Source organism: Semicossyphus pulcher, unplaced genomic scaffold, assembly GCF_022749685.1.
Source record: "Semicossyphus pulcher isolate SPU_LCO1_2020_fin unplaced genomic scaffold, fSemPul1.0.p SCAF_10, whole genome shotgun sequence".
In the NCBI taxonomy this organism is placed as follows: Eukaryota; Metazoa; Chordata; class Actinopteri; order Labriformes; family Labridae; genus Semicossyphus; species Semicossyphus pulcher.
The window spans coordinates 9,258,728-9,278,448 of record NW_027211604.1 but is presented as its reverse complement, the minus strand read 5'-3'; the positions used below and the strand labels follow the sequence as shown (position 1 = coordinate 9,278,448).

General features: G+C 45.4%; 1 protein-coding gene across 2 annotated transcripts in view; it reads right to left on the bottom strand.

Moving 5' to 3' along the window:
• The window catches only part of LOC138597130 (cell adhesion molecule DSCAML1-like), a 48,658-nt gene that overhangs the window by 18,515 nt on the left and 10,422 nt on the right, over positions 1–19,721 (bottom strand). For both annotated transcript variants that reach the window (XM_069668690.1, XM_069668683.1), the window contains exons 3-5: positions 17,912–18,058; positions 1,315–1,461; positions 956–1,234 (exon numbers count right to left, since the gene is read on the bottom strand). In XM_069668690.1, the coding sequence (XP_069524791.1) occupies positions 956–1,234; positions 1,315–1,461; positions 17,912–18,058 (573 nt within the window). The remainder of the gene's footprint in view (positions 1–955; positions 1,235–1,314; positions 1,462–17,911; positions 18,059–19,721) is intronic.

The window sequence follows — 19,721 nt, the reverse complement described above, 5'->3', positions numbered from 1 at the left end:
TAATAATGCATTTCTAAACACATTTTTAATCTTTTACAATTACGTGTTTTCAAATAATACAATTATTTTGCATCTCCTAAGCAGCTCTAAAATCACTCAGCTGGATTCATAATGTGACACATGGGTTCACGCATACAGTCGGCGTCTACATTCACAGAGACGGGGAGGGAGAGAGAGAGAAAGAGGGAGCACAATCAGCGGTGGTGACTCAATCAGTTCGACGCACTCATTAAAAAAGCAGCTGGAGATATCTCTTCACATCTCTGTCCACTTGTGTGCGCGAGTGTGTCTCTGTGCTTGTGTGTGTGCGAGAGATAGTGTGTATGTACATATGTGTGTGTGTGCAAATGTCAGTGAGCAATAAGGCAGCTGGTGGTGTGTGCTGGGGGGCATCTCTGTGCCTCCCAACCCCCTCCTCACCCTGTCAGAGTCACAGAGTGTGCTGCCATGATGTGCCCACTGGCAAAGCCCACCGCCTCTCTATTCTCTCCCTCTGTCTCGCCTCCTCCCGCTCTTTGTTTCTTTGTATACTTTACACAATGTACATTTATCTCCGCCTCTTTTATTATCTTGTTAGTACATAGTAGATAATGTCATTCCAGCACTGTCTGGATGTCTGATCGTCCCCTCCGTGACCCCTCATCTTTATCTCCGTCTTCCTCACCCTCCCTCTCTCTGATGGTGAACGCTGCTGGCAGCTGTGTTACGGATCCAGTCGCAGTGAATTATTGCCCTGTCTCTCTGTTTGAGACCTGATATGACGGGGCATCATACTGCACAGCTCACACATATGTTTGTTACAGACACACTCTAGGTGCGACTTATATGTGTGCCTCAAACCAAAAAGCAGAGGAGCTTGTGAAAGTGTCTGTCTGCCAGGCTGATTCACCGAGAAGACAGCGTGGGAGTCTGTCAGGTTGTGTGTGTATAAGTGTGTGTATTTGTGCTCACACACCTATAACGTGAAGCTGTCCAGACACCTCCTTTGAGCCAAAACTGTTGGTGACCTCGCACGCGTAGCTGCCGCTGTCTTCCTGCCTCAGGTCGCTGATGGTCAGCCCCGTCAAACGCCGTGTCCAGCGGGCATCCGAGGGCAGGGGGCGACCGTCTTTCAGCCAGCGCACGGTGGGGCTGGGGTAACCTCCCGCGATGCAGGGGAGCTCGATACTCTGGCCCGCGTGCACCTCCCCTGCTTGGAAACTGTCCAGGATGGTGGGCGAGGACTCGTTGGGGTCTGGAGGACAGAAAAGGGGGTTACCATTTGAGGTCAAGACAAAATGTTAACGAATAAACTGATAACACCAAGCTGCTCACCCATTACAGAGAGCCTTGCTCCGTTGCTTTGGCGCGTCTCGCCGCTGTACTTGTGTTTGGTGATGCACCGGTATGTGGAGAGGGCGTCCTCCTTCTGAACGTCAGAGATGTAAAGAGCCCCGAAGGAGGTCAGGGAGAACCTGTTACCTGAGGGCGACACATTGGATGAAGACATTAATTTCTCCAAAAGCAAACTGCTGACAGACGGAAAGAAACAGCAGAAAAACCTGCACAGAGATGATCGTTCTGGTACAAACCCATTGTGCTCATTGCAAAACCGTATTGTGCTAAGAACAAACAGCTGCCTGAACAGTTGGCACTACCTGCCTGATAAAGTTTTTTTTCCCCAAAACCTGGCTCCCTTTCAAGGCCTGGAGGACACACAGCGGTCACTTACACCACCCATAGACCGAACAGAGGCAGATTTACTGCTCTTCTACACACAACGTAAAACTCTTATGCACCATCATCACTATCATCACTAAGCTATCTACATGGTCTTCCTTTAGAGTGTGGCAACAGAAGATAAGGACATTCCCTGCACCCGACAGAAAATACACCACATTAATGGGGCTTTTACAGACATGCAATGGTCGCCGCTATACACTCAGCTTTGTGTGTCATTTAGCATCCAAGCTAAAGGCTAAATTAGCTGCGTTCAGGTGCACCTGCGTGTTTATCAGCATCAATATTTTATCTCCACGTTTGTCGCGGCCATGAGCAGGAACAGTGAAGGTAGCAGTTACGGACCGTGCATGTGTTTGCATGGAATATACTGCATGACCCGAGAGGAGGCACAGGCTGCAATTTCACAGCAGCCTTTGTTTGCCCCCCAGAATGAAGCCTTACAGGATAATGAGCACTTTAAGGCTGCTACTCCCACAACACTGACGACTCGCCTGTCACAACACTCTGACATAGGCAGGGGGGAGAGAGCGAGCGCGCGCAAGAGAGAGAGAGAGAGAGAGAGAGAGTCAGCTGGATCTGTCAAAGCCACACTTTCTGTCTTCAGCAGGGGACGGAATTCATCCCATCTGCAGCGATGCCTCTGAAACAACACTGATTACACAACGCTCACCACATTATTTCCCTCACTATCTGTCCTCGTTCACTGAGCGGCGTGTACATAGAGTCCGTCTAGCTAAAGTCGACTCTCTTCATCTCTTTGTGTGAACCCTCTCATCGTCTCTCTCTCTGTGTATCTCAGCCGCTCGTTCTCAGTCTCTAAGCAGAGTGGCAGACGGAGTAAAATATTAATTACTAAATCACTGCGCTCCCTCAGCTTTTATTCATGCTGACTTGACTTGATAACGAGAAACAGAGCCAATATGCTTTACACACACACACACACACACACATACACCCAAGGACATTGACAAACACACACACACGCACACACAGCTGCAGCAAAACATGCATGCATGCAGGAACTCCGAGTTGAAAATGGCTGTTGTTGTTGGTTGTTAGTGTTGCATAATTTGTGCCACATTCACGATATGCTGAAGCGCTACACTTTCATGTTTATTTAGCAAGTATTTGACCTTTGCTTTAACTGCATAACCTCTAAACATCTTGTAATATATATATCCAACATGCATGTTTGTGTTAAACCACATCTAAAGGAAGTCATGAGAACACAAACTTCTTTAGCCGCAGAGGAACCAGCTGATCGACTGTGCCACTTCTTTTGGTGTGTGATGTTTTGCGGCCTGAGAACAAACCTGGGAACATGGGTCACCAGTTTATGAACTGAACTAAAAGCACCGTTAATAAAAAATTGAAGCACTCACGGATCCTGGAAAAAGCTCTGAAGGAACCATTTAGAGGTTTAAGTGTTCCTCATCAACTATAAATGGTCCTTTACAGACTCCTTTCACCCAGAAAGAAGCTTTTTTGAAAGAGGCTGCATCGCCTAGAGGATGCCAACATTGTTGGATTTTCTATGAGTTTGGTCGGAGTCTGAATGAGACGCATTCATGGAAAGATTGTGCAAAACAGTTTGTGAATTCCTGATGCAGATGGAGTCCTGAGGGGAACTATAGTAGCCTTAACTTGAGAGGGCTGGATCCGGGCAATGGGCCTTTTTTAGGAAGGAAAATGGAAACCAAATGTGGTTTAATACATAATTTTTACATTGTATAAGTTCTGTATACAGTTAAAGAAAAAAAAATTTTACATGTAAAAAATTATATTTGGTCATTTTCTTCAGTTGACAGAGACGTGGTTATTTTCCCTCATCGGATGTATCTTTCTGTTTAAGGTCATAAGGCCATTTTAATAATAGATGCTTGTTCTATGCGCACAGTAGTTCATGCGCAATACCACAACATAGACCGTCTAATCCTTCTGCTTTAGGTAACACACTCGTAACTGAAGCTGATTGAAATCCACAGACCAGCTGAAAGGATAAAAAGTAAATGAATAAAACGCATTTAAAGATCCAGCTGCTGTGTGTGTGCTCCAACTGTATGCTACATTTCTACGTTTCTAACGCAATAAAAAGCCATTACTTAAATGAATTGTACTGTATGTCCTCAGCGAACCCCTCTTGTATAATAAAGGTCCCTTCTTTTTTCAATCCAGCGACATGCCCGCGGCCTCGACAGGCCCGACCTGCTGCTGTGACAAACTCCACAGAGGTGTAAAGAAAAAGGGAAGTTAAAGAAGTATAAATGTGCAGGAGAGGAAAGGAAGAAATAAAAGCATGACAGAGTCTATAAATAGGATACATACTGTAGCTGTTTGGGTCCAATAGTGAATGTGTGTGTGTGCGCGCGAGTTGGTAGCAGCCTCATTTTCTCACATGCAAATGAAGGCGTCGGCGCAAAGATAACGAGGCCCATATTTCCACCTCCTCAGTGGGGCCATTATTTATTGATGTTCTGCATCTTTCCCCCTCCCTCCTTCCCTCCCTCCCTCCCTCTCTCACGCTTTCCTCTCCCTGTTGCTAGGGTCTTCTCACTGCCATCCTGCTACGATTTCGCCGTACTTTCAGCAATTATTAAAGCACGACGTTTTTACGTGTCATCAAGGACGGAGCGGCGGATCCCTCCACGTCGTACCGACTGTGGAAATCAGAATGGTGAGCTGGTGGGAGAGGTCACTGAGAGGAGTGGGGAGGAAATAGCATCAGCGTGAAGAGGCTAAATATAGCTTCTCATGGGTTTTGTATCCAATCACAAATATTTGCCTCAAACATGCAACATAACTCTTTTCCTGGGTCTCTAACTAAACGTAGGCGCTGCCAAGCTTTAAAACAATGAAGGAACTTTTTTAGCTTTTAAGGATAAAGATGTTTGTTGTCTTTTGTCAGATACAGACTTGTGGCCTTTTCATTGGCGGTTATTTATGCAGATTGGAACCCAGGTTGGACTTCTCTTCCCTCCACAGGAAAGCAAACTGCCCTACATGCTGTACAGGGGCAAATTTCCACTCTATGTAGACTAATCTATTTAAGGAGACAACCTTTTTCATCTCTTAGCTGGAATTATCTCATGACGCCAACCAGCCCAAAATACAGCTGTTTCCATTAACCCAAAATATGTGTATGATCATGCAGCTCTGTTTAAAACACTGCTGTCCTCTGGGAGTTCCCAGTATGGACCCCATATCTAATCAGTTTGGAAAAGGCTAATGAGCTATCGAACCCACATCCCTGTTCTCCTTCTGGCAGATCACTACAATCTGATCCCTGGGGTCTCCGTCTTGCTCAACACCGTTGATGGTCAAAGGCAGTGGTTCCTCGCCTTGAAGGGCTCTCCCACTTAAATCAAGGTTAGTGTGTTTTCCCTGCTCGTTATGATGAGTGCGAGGCGGCAGAAGAAGAAAATGTGGCAAAGCAGCGGCGGGTCAGAGGTTTCACTCCTCCACAAACTGACAGCAGCATAAATCCTCAGAGTGAAGCCTGCAGCGCATGTTTATCCATTAAAGAGGTGAGGACGAGGAAATTGAGTCAAGAAACTCTCACTTTTAGGATAAAAGTTTGGTGCATTCAGAGGTATAAGTAGGCTGACATATGAGCTGAAAAATCGACATAATACCTGAGGCACACTTTGTGCTACACATGCAGTATGTCTGCGTTTGTGTAGGCAAGCTCGGAAGGATGAATGTAGGATAATAGATGTTTTATTTTGAAGGAGTAAACTACTTTATGTTCACTTTAAATTAAAAACCTTTGCTAGAGGAGACGAGTTGTAACTTTAATGATACAAATCTATAAATTTACTACATTAAAGTGTTTGTAGGCTTGATGACGGACAAACGAAATAGATGAACGCGCGGCACATGGACGTCAAAGTTTGTTTTTGTCATTCGAAAAATCATTTATATCTCTCTGAACAACGGGCGTAAAAAATGGGCGATTTTGACTATGAAAAAATGGCGTTCTGTATCTTTGCCTCATACCCCTGCTCTCAACGACAAGTTGCGGGGAAGAATTTGAAAGAAGGTGAGAAGAGAGAGAGAGAGGAGGAGGAGGAGGAGGAGGAGGAGGAGGAGGGAGCGGATCAAAGACTTGTGACTGTCACAGAAAGAAGAAGAAAGGGGGGGGAAAAAGCAGCATATTCCGGAGATATTCTCTGCGGTGCTGGAATATGCTTGGTGCTCACAAATGCAGACATGCTAGGCACACACACACACAGAAACAAAAAACACCTACTGGGGCTTAAAATAGGACAAAAAATATTTCCCTGCTGGAATAAAAAATAATAAACTGCGTTATAAAATTAGCACAAGGAGTCGGTGAGTGGCAGTCGTCCAGTTTCGCAGCAGAGGAATTTGTTAAAGCCGAAAAATCAGCCGCTCTGTTGGATTGAATGAGTTGATTTCAAGAGGAAGGAGGGAAGAAGACAATAGAGGAGAGGAGGAGAGGGAGAGATGGAGGATAAACTGTGGAGGAGATAACAGTGGATGTCTGTGTTCTCGCCTCCTTTATGCAAAAAAAAAAAAAAAAAAGGGGGCTGTTGCATCTGTATTCAAAGCGAGAGCCCCCTCCTCCCTCGCTCTGCTCTCTTTGCTGTGTACATTAAAAGCCCAAGTAGAAGCAGGTGTCAGCCAATTAAATATATACACTTTCCTGGCTTTTATTCGCCCGCACTCTTACTTAACATCTATGAATGGCGCCCTCTTAACTCCTTTCAATTCACATTCAAAGCAGGTTTTATTGGCACAACTCATGTGCAACAACTAATTGTGCAACGCTGGCCCACCCCGCCGCATCTCCTCCATAAAAGACACTTTGTTAACACGAGCAAACTGTTCAGACGGAGCACGCTGCCAGTAAAGGCTAACGCTGCATGAGCAATATCTGAATCTCAGCGTTCAATTCTCTCCTCTTTTTCCCTCCGTCTTGCTCATTTTTTCTGCAAGGCGGGGGACGACTGGATGCAAGACGTTGAAGAAGCCGCAGCTCTGTCATGTTTTCATTAAAAAGCCACGCTTGGCTGTCTAATCCTAACTGCTGTGCTCTCTCCTAACCAATTCTGACTGCTTACCTCATCTTTCAATCATGTTTTTTTTTTTTTGTCCCCGGCCCTGACCCTTGTGTTGTACACCGACTCAACGTGAGCGCAGAGGATGTTGGGAAAGTTGAGGGGAGTGGAGGTGAGGAGCAAACAAAAAAGGTGGAGATTCGGAAAAAGCAAGAAGGATGAGACAGAGCAGACAGACGGAGCGGGGTCCGGTTTCCACGTCTCTTCTGCTTCACTTGACTGCTCTGTCCCAATTTGCCCTGTGTGACTTTAAACAGTAAACACTGGGGGAGGGGGCGACGTGACGGGGGGGCGTATCGAGAGGCTGAATGGGCAGTCGGGGACACACATAAAAACTGATCGTATGCAAAAAGGACATAGTCGTCTGCGTGGATATAACTCAGAGACGCCATGTTCCCCCCCATAAACCCACCCTAAGCAGACAGGCCGACGACGCCGCGTAAAGCTAAATGGACCATCTCAGAACGAGGCAGCGCGCAGGAGATTAAGCATCAGTAGGAGCATCAGAGGGAACGAGGGATGGAGGGGAAGAGGGTGGGAGGATAGGAGAGAGAAATGGGTGAGAGATGTAGAAATAGGACTCCATTATTCATGACGTGTGTTTCATGTGCTTGGTGACATCTGGGACAGCAGTGATAATGAGAGTCCCGGGAGAGAAACCACATACACACACACACACATCCCGACGCACAGCACCATACAGAAGTGTGCCACCATGGTCCAAACACCTTCCCTCATAGAACTCTTATCAAACTGATAATTACATGAGCACTCTGAGGCCTGAACGCTGACCAAACTCTGCTTTTCAAAATAAAAGTCCCTCAGTCGAAGTAAACATCCAGCCATCCCTCCACCTTGTTTTGATTCAGCAGCAGATAAGAGACAGAGTTCGATGGTGTGTCTATGCTATTGTGTGTGTGTGTGCTTGAGTGTGTGTGTGTGTGTGTGATGCAGTGTACTCCAGCTTAGCCCATGGCCCGGGGCAGTGAGCTGCATTAGCGGCACTGAGTGAGCTGCCCGGTCCCTCCCTATTAGAGTGCTGGTGGCAGAGGAGTGTCACTGCCCAGCATGGAGAGAGAGAGAGAGAGGGAGAGAAAGCTTAACTGCTGCTACACACACACACACACACACACACACACACACACACGCGCACACACACACACACACACACACACACACACACACACACACACACACACACACACACACCCATTACAGTGTTAACCAGTTGGAGGAAGGAAGGACAGTTGGAATCCCCACCAGCAGGTCAAATGACCATAAATACACTCTTATATCAAAAATCACAAACTCTCACAGAAGTCGTCCTCATCACCAAACGTCAGAAACATCATCACAAACATGGCGGTGCAAAGTTGTCTACAGTCTTGCACCTGAAAGGAAGTGATGACTTAGACTGACCGGGCCTTCTTCCTGCACATTAAGAACAATTTAGAGGTACTTCACTTGAGTATTTTCTTTTTGTGCTACTTTATACTCCACAGCATTCAGAGGAAAACACTTTTTACTGTGTTCTTTTATAAACTCGTATATTTTACTTAGATTGTTACAGATTAAACTAGCTAAATAAGGCATATAAGAACACATGATAGCCCTTTTTATGTGGTAGTTCCGCCACAGCGCTGTTACGTCATGCAGCCTTCGCCATTTTACACTGAACCAAGCAACGCACACAACGCTCCGGAGTTGCGGAAGCAAAATGTTCGCGAGGTGTAAACAAACTGCGCGTGCTTCACATAAACACACGGCGCTGTGCCGACTCTGCTGTTTACGCCTTTTCGCCTCTGTTACGCCTCTGTTGCTACCTCCAATGCCAGCTCAGAGGCAGAGTGACTTCCCTGTAATGAGTCATAATAATCCCGCCTATACTGCTGGTTTGACAAAACAAGCAAAATGAAGACGTCATGTTGAACTCTGGGGAAGTGTGACTAAATCTATCACTGTTTTCTGACTTTGTAGAGACCATACAATTATTTAAAACTGTATATGTGACTCAATGATCATTTCATGACAATTCTTACTGTACATGAGTATATACACAAACTTGGGCGATGCCACCATCCCATTGTTGCAACTACACACTTAAAACAGACTGATAGTTGTATCTGATAAGTTTTTTCTGTAGAGACAAACAGAGAGAACGAACAGCACATGCTGTAACCGTGCTCAATTATTGACTTGCCTCCCCTCACCTTCCCGCCCGCTGCAGTCAATCTCAGCTGCCACGTTGGCCTTAATGTGTGTTTGGACAGCTAATAGTGCGGCGGATCAATAGGTCTGATTGAGAGGTCATGTAGGAACATGGCACTTGGATGACCACCAGGGATCCCATTTGATCCCCGATCATGTCTCCGCACGGTGCCTGCACTCGTGGACGCGCTGAAATCCATCACTCCCTACCAGAATCTATTTTCAGATTATTTAACAACATCTGATTTGTCGTTTTGATTTCCCCCTACACTCGAGACATTTTACAGCCAGAATCATGCGTTTAGTTCATGACATGTTTGTGGTTGACAGTTTGAGATAATCCCATGATATCTGAGGGAAATTTAAGGGAACAATATGCTGGAATGAAAAGTTTTAGGACAGGATTACAGAGAAGGGAGAGAGACAAATGAGAATCAGAGTTCTTCCCAGCGCTGCGAGCTGTAGTAAATAATCATTTCCTTAAACACTATTTCTTAGTAAAGCCCGCTGTAATCTCCTGCACTAATCCCTCTTTGCTAGCCTAAACAAAAGAGTGGAAGAAAGCAGGAGGAAAGGGGTAAAACCTCTTAACTCAAATCCTATTTCTTAACCCAATCCAGGCCACATAAACCCTCCAACTCCTTTCCTCTAAGCCCTGACACCGGCCTTAATGCTTTCACTTTTCACTGATAGACTGGTGCAGTTACAAGTGCAGATTAACACCTCTCCTTTACGGCGCCAACGAGCAGAAATTATGTGGTGATTGTGATCTGCTAAAATACTTAAAAGTGAATAATCACAGCGATGAGATCGCTAAGAAACAATTCAACAATCAGACCTGGAATCTTAATGATCCCATGACCTGAGATTAATGATGTGGCTTCTTTGATTATGTTTGCATGTAAAGCAGTTTTAGCTTTAGGGGTGTGACAGTACATATAGTGAGATATGCTGATTCACGGTAGTGCTGTCGCCTCACAGCTAGCAGGTTCTTGGTTGGAATCCCAGCTCGAAAGGAGTGGGCCTTTCTGGGTGGAGTTTGCATGTTCTCCCCGTGCATAGGTTGTCTGTCTTTATGTGTAAGCCCGGTGATTGACAGGCGATCACTCCAGGGTGTACCCCGCCTCTCGCCCAATGACGCCAGATATGCAGACAGTGTTGCATGTGTGACGTCCACGGTTGGAATCTGGTTGTAACTCGCTGACGGTCGCTTTCCTTTTTAGACTGTTTGCTTCATCTGAGCGTCCAATTTGTGTCTTTTTCTTTGGATTTTCACTTATTTTTGAAGTTGTATCTGTAGTCATCGATCTTTTGTTGTTTGTTCAGCCATAGTAGATTACTGTTTACCCTCAACACTTGCAGAGAGCGGAAAAGCAGCCGCTTAGCTCCGCCTACCCTCTCTGGCAGACCAACCACTGCTGGGTGATGGAAAACACGTCACTAACTGTGCGGCACTTCGTCGTACCAGACAGCCAGTCTGTAACACTGCAAATGCAAAGGCTTTCATCAGGGCTCAGTCCCCATTGTGTTACCTCATTCAGCGATAGATAGAGACTTAACAGACATTTATATACAAGAAAATACTCAACTTATATATACTTTTTTGTTTAAATATAACAGTTCAGAAAAATTACATTTTAGTTGTTTTTTTTGTGAGTTTATATAAATGTAACTCTTTGTATTAATTAGACAAATGATGTCGACTCGCATGGATTAAATTAAAACTATTTTGTGACAGACTTTGTGATATCAGCACATATGTAGTGTTCACTGTTATTTCCTGTCGTGATGAAACTTGCACACAAGTTAAAGTTATATCTACTGGATAAAAGTACTCTCACTTTAAGGTGTAGTGTTTATAATGTCCTAAATCTCTGTTCAATTCAACAGCTGCTGAAGATGACCTTATTTCTGCAGCAATATAACAATAATGGTGAACTTTTCCTATCAAAGTCACCATGTAATCATAACCTATAGAAGCTGAAACTAAGAGCAGATGTAATGAAGTGTAAGTGTCTTTAAGCCCCATGATTCAAAGCGACTTCTTTAACTCTCCCTGAGTCGTTGTATCCCGACACAGCCGGGCTTGAAGGGCGAGATCGTGGCCAGATTTGTGTCACAGTGATGTGCTTGCAGGGGCTTTCCCATCTCTCCCTCTTACACTGATTGACACTGATACACTGATGCAGTGCAAACATGCTCACACTGCATATGTGTGTGTGCGAGTGTGTGTTTGATGGAGACACAATGAGGAAAAAAAGGCAGCGGAGGAGAGCGACGGCAGCGGCGTGTGCGGAGTGTGTGTACGCTCCTGTGTTGTGTGCACGCGAGCGGGCGTGTGTAGTAGTGTGTAAATAGTCAATAATAGGCGACACTTGTCAGCCCTCTGCTCTGTACACACAAAGCCCGTGGTTGAGCCATTGTTGAACTCCGCCTCTCCACGCAGGCCACCCCCCCTAACCGGACCTCTCAAGCAGAGATAATTATGCCTATTGTGCCCCTTTCGTACACACACACACACACATACACACACACACACACTTGTTTGTGCTAATTTACACACCCACCCACGTGCCTACTCAACCTAACTGAGTAAAAGATGGCTGCCAGCACCCCATCTGCTCCTGCCCGGCTCTCAGCATACTGGGGCAAATACAAGAGGGGCAAAAGAAAGTGAAAGTAAAAGAGATGAACAAACTGCAAACACGTTTTTTGGCTGATTCAGCTGCACGGAAACTGGATTTCAGAGGTTAAAAATGAGCAGATTTCACATGTTTTTTTGTCATCTCATTGGATAATTTGCATGTGGCTGCCCATTGTTAAGTTCTGCTGCTGCCGCCATATGTTTGCATGTGTGATTTAGTCTTTAATGTCCTCCGCTAACCCCCGTGGCCCGCTGCGTGCCATGTGGGACAGAGGCAGGAGCAGAGGAGGGAGGGAGGGAGGGAGGGGGAGAGGTGAGGGAGGGAGGGATAGTGTGAGACTGGAGAGGTGGGGGGGTGACAGAGGGCGAGAGTCGATGAGGTTGTGTTCAATGAGCCCTGGGGACGCCACGTGCTCCCTGTCCTCCTCTGTCACACCACGTCCTGCTGCACCCGAGCTGCAGCCGAACACAACAACAGGACGGCCGTCACACAGCAGAGCGAGCGCAGCCTTAATGTATCCTGAGTTAATGTTTAATGAGAGCTCCGTATTCAGGCAGCTCCATGCAAAATCTGAAAATGGCTTTATTGTGTTCTCCTGGTGCGTGTGTGTGTGTGTGTGTGTAGAGGGCAGGCTTGTACATTTGTACTTTGTAGAAGAATGAGCGTGTGTGTGTGTGTCGGACTAGTGTTTACACGAGTCTGCGGTGCCCCAGACAAGTGTATCTATTAATGTATTCCTGCTCTGAGTGCACAAGCTCAGATTTACAAACACACTTCGTGTCCTAACACACCGCTGCTCTCCATGACGTCCCGCTGCCTTTGTCACCTCTCTCCTCCCTGCACCTGCGTGTGTGCACACTTATGACACCCTGGTTTTAATTACTGAGGGAAAGCTGCAGTGTGTGCAGGTGTGAATAAAGACATACTCTATACACTGTTGTATCACAAATTACATACTGTATATATAATGGAGCCATGTATAATAATACATAAAGGCCTACTCAGCGATTGATGGACAGTCAGTTAAACCTTCTTAATAACATCAACATTTGACTTTAACTATGGCGCATTAATAATTATGAGCTGTCACTTTAACTGCACTTTGGTATAAACAAGCTAAATATTGTCCTGAACCTTTCAGTCCTAATTTTCAGTTCATTTATTTGAGCTTATAACGCTCCAGTTATGACTTTAGCTGCAACAATGACTTGACTTATCGACAGGCAGTTAATTCACAATGATTTTGAAAACAGTTTTTGTATTTTCTTAAAAGTTAAAATGCTAAAAACATTAAAAAAAACAGTTGATAATTTGACACTTTTCTGTCAGAGTGTTCACTAAATATCTTTGTCTTCTCGACTGTCAGCTGGACAAAACCAGACGTCTCTTTGGGCTGTTTTTCAGAATGTTCTGGTATTTATATTAAACGATTAATCCCCAAGCAGATTAATCAATCGAAAGGATATATTTTAGATGCATGCATGACTTCTTAACCAATAGAAATGCAGCTCAATTCATCATCATTAAACTTAAATCAGTCTGCCTAATCAGCTTAGCTAAGTTACTTTAACAAGCTTATCCCACAAATTGATGTTCTCAAGTATATTTTTCCACGTGTTCCTAATTAACCTCTATATAGCGTGACGTATGTGTGTGTATATGGTTGTGTATTGTTGTTGAACCGCCTGACTTCCAGCAGGGACCCCAGGGGGCAGGGGATTGATCTGTAATGTAGCCTGTAAGTGACCTCGCCACCCGGTGACACCCATTAGTCTCCAAGTTCACATTAAGGACTGATAACTCAGCGTTAACACACTGAAGGGTTAAATCCACCTCGGTTTAAACAACAGGGGACGGCTGTCAGTGAATGCACCTTTTATTGATGAACTAAATCAATGGTTTATAGGCATTCAAAACATCATCTGTATTTTGTATAATCTAACCTGTAGGATGATGGAAGATTGGGGATTTACTAAATAAGGAACTATTTCCTCTTAGTCTGAGATTCCTCTCTTATTGCAGTTCAGCGCTGGTTTTATGTCCGTGTGTATGAAACGGGAGCAAACTGTGTAGCAGGTGGATGAGATGGAGCCTGGTCGGGCATCTTCTGTGGACCACCATGTGTCCGCAGCCATCTGCTGGTGCGGTCTCTGTTCACGGGAGCCTCTCATTAGCTTTCTGCTGGTCCGACCGACGGCCTCGATCTGCAAGCTGAACCCTCTCTGCGTCCCACTGTTGTTTTTTATTCCCGTCCACAAACCCTCCGTCCCTCTGTCTGCGCTCCAGCTCTGCTCCTTCAGATCAGCGCTCAGACTCGCAGGCCTCCATTGTCTCATGAGGGTCACACACACACACACACATGCACACACACACGCAAACAAAGCTTAACTACAGGGATGGTTTACGGGACGGGGAAGTGAGAGGGAAATAGGTCAGTCTGCCTGCACCCCTCCCCGCTTAAACCCCCTCACTGTCCTGGCTGGACAGGAAAGTGGGGCAGGCAACGGGACACACACACACACATAAATAAACACACACACATGGCTCCAGATGGGGAACGTGTGTGTTTGACAAAATGGAACCTGTTGGGGTTCAGAGGGCACGGCTGCGTTGTGTTATGTCATCAACTCAACCTTCACCGCGGTATGTGATCGTGATACTGATCAGGGCTCTGCACATAATGAGTCCTCTGCGGAGAGGCGGAGGTATTAAGGGGAGATGGAGTGGACTATTTAGATTCAGACGCAAGTATTCAAGACTGAGTTTTTACGTATTGGCAGACGTGTGCAGAGTACTGAAATATTGTACTCAAGTAGAAGTACTTTTTCTTAAATACCCCCCAAAAAATGACCCCACTGATAATATGAATCGTCACTTATGGGCCTCTATACATGTGTGTTGGTGAGCGTGTGTGCAGACCCTTGTGAGACCCTTCCCTCTGCCTCTATTCTGTTGTTTTGCTTTGCATGGGACGTTTTCAGGAAGGGCGCTGTTGTGGTTCCCTGAGCCAATCACAGGGCATAGGTGAGTGTGGGAGTGGTTCAAATTAGCAACTGGGCCTCGTTCAGAACGGCGAACATGGCAATGCAGAGTTGGCCCTCTTTCTGATGGACAGGTGCCTCAAACCAGGTAGAACAAGCTAACCAGCGCTGAGCATGCTAGCGCAAAGGTAACCGTGATGCTGTCGGTGTTAGCTCAGCGGGGTGGGCGTGTTCTAGCACGACAGAGTGAGAGTGAGCTTCTGGTGACGAAGAGCCCAGGAGGAGGGGCCCAGTTTCAATGTGTTGTTGACAAAATGCAGGAAAAATCCTACTTATTATACCTTTAACTCGAAACAGCAGTTGTATAGCTCTCTTTATAGCCACCAGACTCCATTGACAAAAACAGCAATTTTACCTCGCAGGACACGAGAGTTGCTGATGGTCCACCTCTGCCTTGATCGGTTTGTTTGTTTGTGTTATTGTATGGTGTTTTAAAGGGGTTGTTAGTTTCAGAACTAAAGTGGAGACCAGCAAGTCCCGTGTTCTGCGAGGTAAAAACAGAGTCTTGTGGCTTTGAAGAGAGCGATCTAACGGCTAAACAAAAAGCTCCCTTCACTTTGTGTCAAAGTTGGTGTTTCCTCTGAATTCTCTTCTGTGCCATTCATGATTCACTCACGTTATGCATCGAGCACAGGTAGTTGCAGCCCAGCTCTCCTTCTTCGCTTCGGACTCCAGCACCGCTGTTTAGTCGCAATGCATGACACTTTAATCTGATTGGCCTGTTTTTGATGCGATGCATTTAATGTGTGTGTAGTTCAAGTCAGTTTTTCTTCCTAGCCCACATTATCAATAGATGAATATTTTACTCAGTAACGGACGGATGTACAAATGTAGCGAATTGCTTTACTGAATTTTAAAACAAACTTAAGTAAAAGTAAAATGACAGACTTTGAAAAATACTCAAAGAAGTACAGAAAGAAGCTACTCAATTACAGTAACGTGAGTACTTTACTCCCACCTCTGCGTGTTGGAAGTTCTGGTGTGAGGAGCTTGTTTCAGCATCTTTAGCACTTATCCTTGTTGCAGACAATCACAGCTGAAAAAGTGGAAAACAGAAGCCATCCTGTTTTATTCTTTTGTGTTGCAACGATGCAATGACCCATCCACAATCTTTGAAATTCAAAGACAAGTTCAGTGACGGTTGAGTGCTTCGGCTTCTTGTTTGCAGTGGATTTCAGCAGACTTTTTATCAATACAAAACCAGAAAACATCCCAGAGTACGAAGCAGCTAAAGGCGATTTAACAAAAGACACGCAACTCATGCGAGTGTGTTCCCCTGACTCCAGCCTTTTCTGACCCTGAACAGCAACACGCGTGTAAGGAAAGTGATTAATTGAATGGTATTGTTTAAAAAGAGACGAGCAGATATGGATTGACTCACTCATAATCAACCTCCCGTGCTCCTCCTGCTGCGTCTCTCCAGCCGAGAGCAAGGAGTAGTGACAGGCAAAGACAAGCAGCCGCCCACATCCTCGCACGCGGCGAGCGCACGGTCACAAAATCAATTTTAATTTTCACATCTTCATTAGACCTGCGCGGACAGACGCGTGCTGGCCGTGCAGAAGACGGAGAGAGTTTGACCCGTGATGTCGGAGTGACTCAAAGATGTTTGTTAGAGCTGCAGATCAGCATTGATTATTTTCTGATTGAACTGTTTATATAAGAATCTGTTACGCATGAATATCCACTGTGTGAGTGTGAATATTGTGCTCTTATAATACTCAGATTATAGACGCGTCTCAAAGTGAGCTCATGTATCTGATATGTGACGCTCCTAAATGTCTGTAAGCACGATGAGGTCACAATTTGAGGTCAAGGTTGAACACAAACAGTGAGTCCGCGATGCGTTTGCGTTCGCCGAGGTCGTCGGGGAAACGAGCGCCGAGTTCAGTGAGCAGCTCATCATGTTCAACATCTGATCTTCACACTCACTGCTCATCAACTGACCTATATACCCCTAATTACACACACAGCAGCCTCATGACCGCGTACACAGCAACAACACATGTATGAGGAACCATAAATACACACAGCAGAGCCTCAGTGTTTATGTTTGGGATTCAGAGGACGCCACGCTGAGATTTGCATGCACATAGAGAATTAATAAAAGATGTCTACATTTAAAATGTCATTTGTAAACAACCAGAAACAAACTAAAAGCTCACTCCAATAACCTGCTAATAGAAACTTTTGATGTATTAGCTTAAAAAAATTAATTTTAATTCAACTTTATTTTAAAGGGCTTTTTTTGTACGTGTTTGTTACCAAAATAAAAGTTGGAGTCGGAGCATCGAAGCACTAAAAATGCTAAAAATACATCAATCACAGGGTGCATTAATTACACGTTCTGGCCATTATTAAAACAATGTAGCTCCTTAATGTAGCAGCATTTTTACCAGAATGCTAACTACAAAGTAAAACACCAAAATGTCTGAAAATAACGAACTACCGCAGCCTCGGTGCATGTGCATGTGTGACACAGTGTCTGTGTGTTTTGCATACATATAATATAAAACGCCATCTGCCAGGACCTGAGGCCGTTCTTGCCCTACTACCCTCCTTGCTTCTCCTCTTTTGCTTGTATCTCTCCTCCCTCTCTCTCCTGCATTGTTATTGCAAGCGTTTCATAAACATGCACACATCTGAAACATACACTGCACATTATATAATCACATATTAAAACAATGTATTCATAAACAGTGAAAACAGACATAAAGACAGAAGACTTCTCTCTCTCTGTTACGCACACACTCACACAAACACAAATGAGGTTAATGAAGATGAATGTGGGGTCTCAGTCCTATTGACATCCTGTGTCTCTAATTGTGGCCCTGTTCTTCAAGGACGTGGTGCTGAGACAAGCAGGGAGGGGACGGAAATAGATCTGATGAGGAGGAACTGTGGAGAAGTCACGCCACTCGGAAAGAGAGCCGGCGTAATGCGGTGTCAATCACAATAATTGACATTAGGGTGGAAAAATGTATGTGGTGAGATGTAAAGGCAGCGGGAGCAGAGAGGGAGGAGGAGGAGCAGAGCAGTGATCCAGAACAGCGAGCAGACAGAAGACACGAGTTAAGAGTTCGGTCAAACATGGAGCACAGCGGTGCATCGACAATCTCAACACACACACACACACACATAGACAATAAAGACAGACCTTTATGAAATGACTCAACCCGCCCACTGATCCAAATTCCCCCATGTGCTCTCCTACCTGGGACGATGGAAACGGTGTCCCTCTCCCAGGACACGACGCTGACGTACTCCTGCACGGCGGCGGGGATGAGGCACTTGAACACGGCTACGTTGCCCCGCATGGAGCGCTGGTCCGCCACCCGCACCGTGTAGGGCTCCCTGAAAACTACACACACACATATATATTGAGACAGCAGAAATCTGAAGCTCTAAAACCACTGAATATTTGAGGCTTGGTGACCTTTCATGGTCTGAATGTCGTTGGAGAAGCTTTTCCCGCCAAAATCATGTCAAGATTGATTTTTTCAAAATTAAAGATTTAGATTTTTTCAGATCAGAAGATGTGTTGATGACATCATAGCGATCTCATGATTTGAGCCTTTTAGTCACACTCTGTCTCAGAAGCAATAATCTACTCGTGTTTACATCATCAAAAACAAACACATTAACACTCCAGAGCGAAGACAGCCTTTCATCAGTTACCCCGGCCCTCCACACTGATTCATGGGAAACACTGTCCCACTCCCCTGCATTGTTTGAACTCCTCTAATCCTGCCTCTGCTTTCACCATAAATGGCGCGAGCCGCCATTAAGCGTGATAATCATGGAAATTATTTTTCCAGCTTTGGCGTGACATCACCGCGTAACACTGATCTGTTTTTACTGAACTTCACCAGGACACGGCGGCGCTGCTGGCTCACAGTGACTGAAGGGTTATTGGTGCTTTCGGTTTATGCAGGTTCATGTAATATTCTACACTGTGCTCAATGAGCGGGGACTCATTAGCAAAAATCACATGAAAGCTAGCACGTATCCCAAGGTTGCTAAGAAACTGGTTCGGAATCCCTTCCCTGGTAACAGACGCGATGACAGTGTGCATACATCCTGCTGCAGGAGGGAAACACATGCATGGAAATTTACATCTTCTTTGAACACTTGAGGAGAAAAGACTGTCAAGTGGATTTGAAGTCATATGGAATGAACCAAGTAAATGTGCCTAGAAAACATTGCAGTCAATTATTGCTCAAATGCAGAGCAAGTTATGCACCAATGCTTTAAGTCTGACCCTCCAAAATAAAAGCTTCCTGTCCGATTGTAACCTGCGCTTTAGATCTGCCGGGGCCCGACAGAGGCCGCTGGCTGCAGGATGTTTGCTTCCTGCTAATCCCTCGCCTCCTGAGGCCGGGCTTTAGGGTCATGTGGGAATGAAGGCAGCAGCCGGCTGGCATGCAGCTCAGGGTCCTGGCTCAAATCCTCAACTTGGCGCTAGTATTAGTATTAGAATGAATATGAGTATTAGTTCAGGTCGGTGTTGGGAGGCAGAATATGAAAACAGATGTTGACGGCAGGAGGGAAGGGGGAGGGGCCTGCTGGCCTGAATGAATGACGGGGAAGGAGGAGGAGACAATAGATGCAGTGCAACTATCATCCAGATGTAGCTTTGTTCCAGGATGTAACTCTCTCTTCTTCTTCGTCTTCTTCTCCATTTTTTTTTCTTCTTCTTCTGTAGAGCAGGAGGAACCCAAACCCCCAGACGTACCGTTTTACTTTAGACGAGGTCTCGCTTATTAAAGCAGCCTCACGCGGTCCAATCAATGCAAAGCACCAATTAGGTCTGTTAATGAGAGATAATTAAAGAAGTGTGCTGTGGCTATATTTAGTCTGGCACAAGAGGACAGTTTGAAGAACGAGGCAGCAGCAGGAGGAGGAGGCGGAGGAGGAGGACGGAAAGGGAAATATGATGGCAACAGAGGCAGCTTTTGGTCAAACTTTCCCAAAATAGCCCACTGACAAATTCTACCAGTGTTTATTTATGGATTCTTTATTCT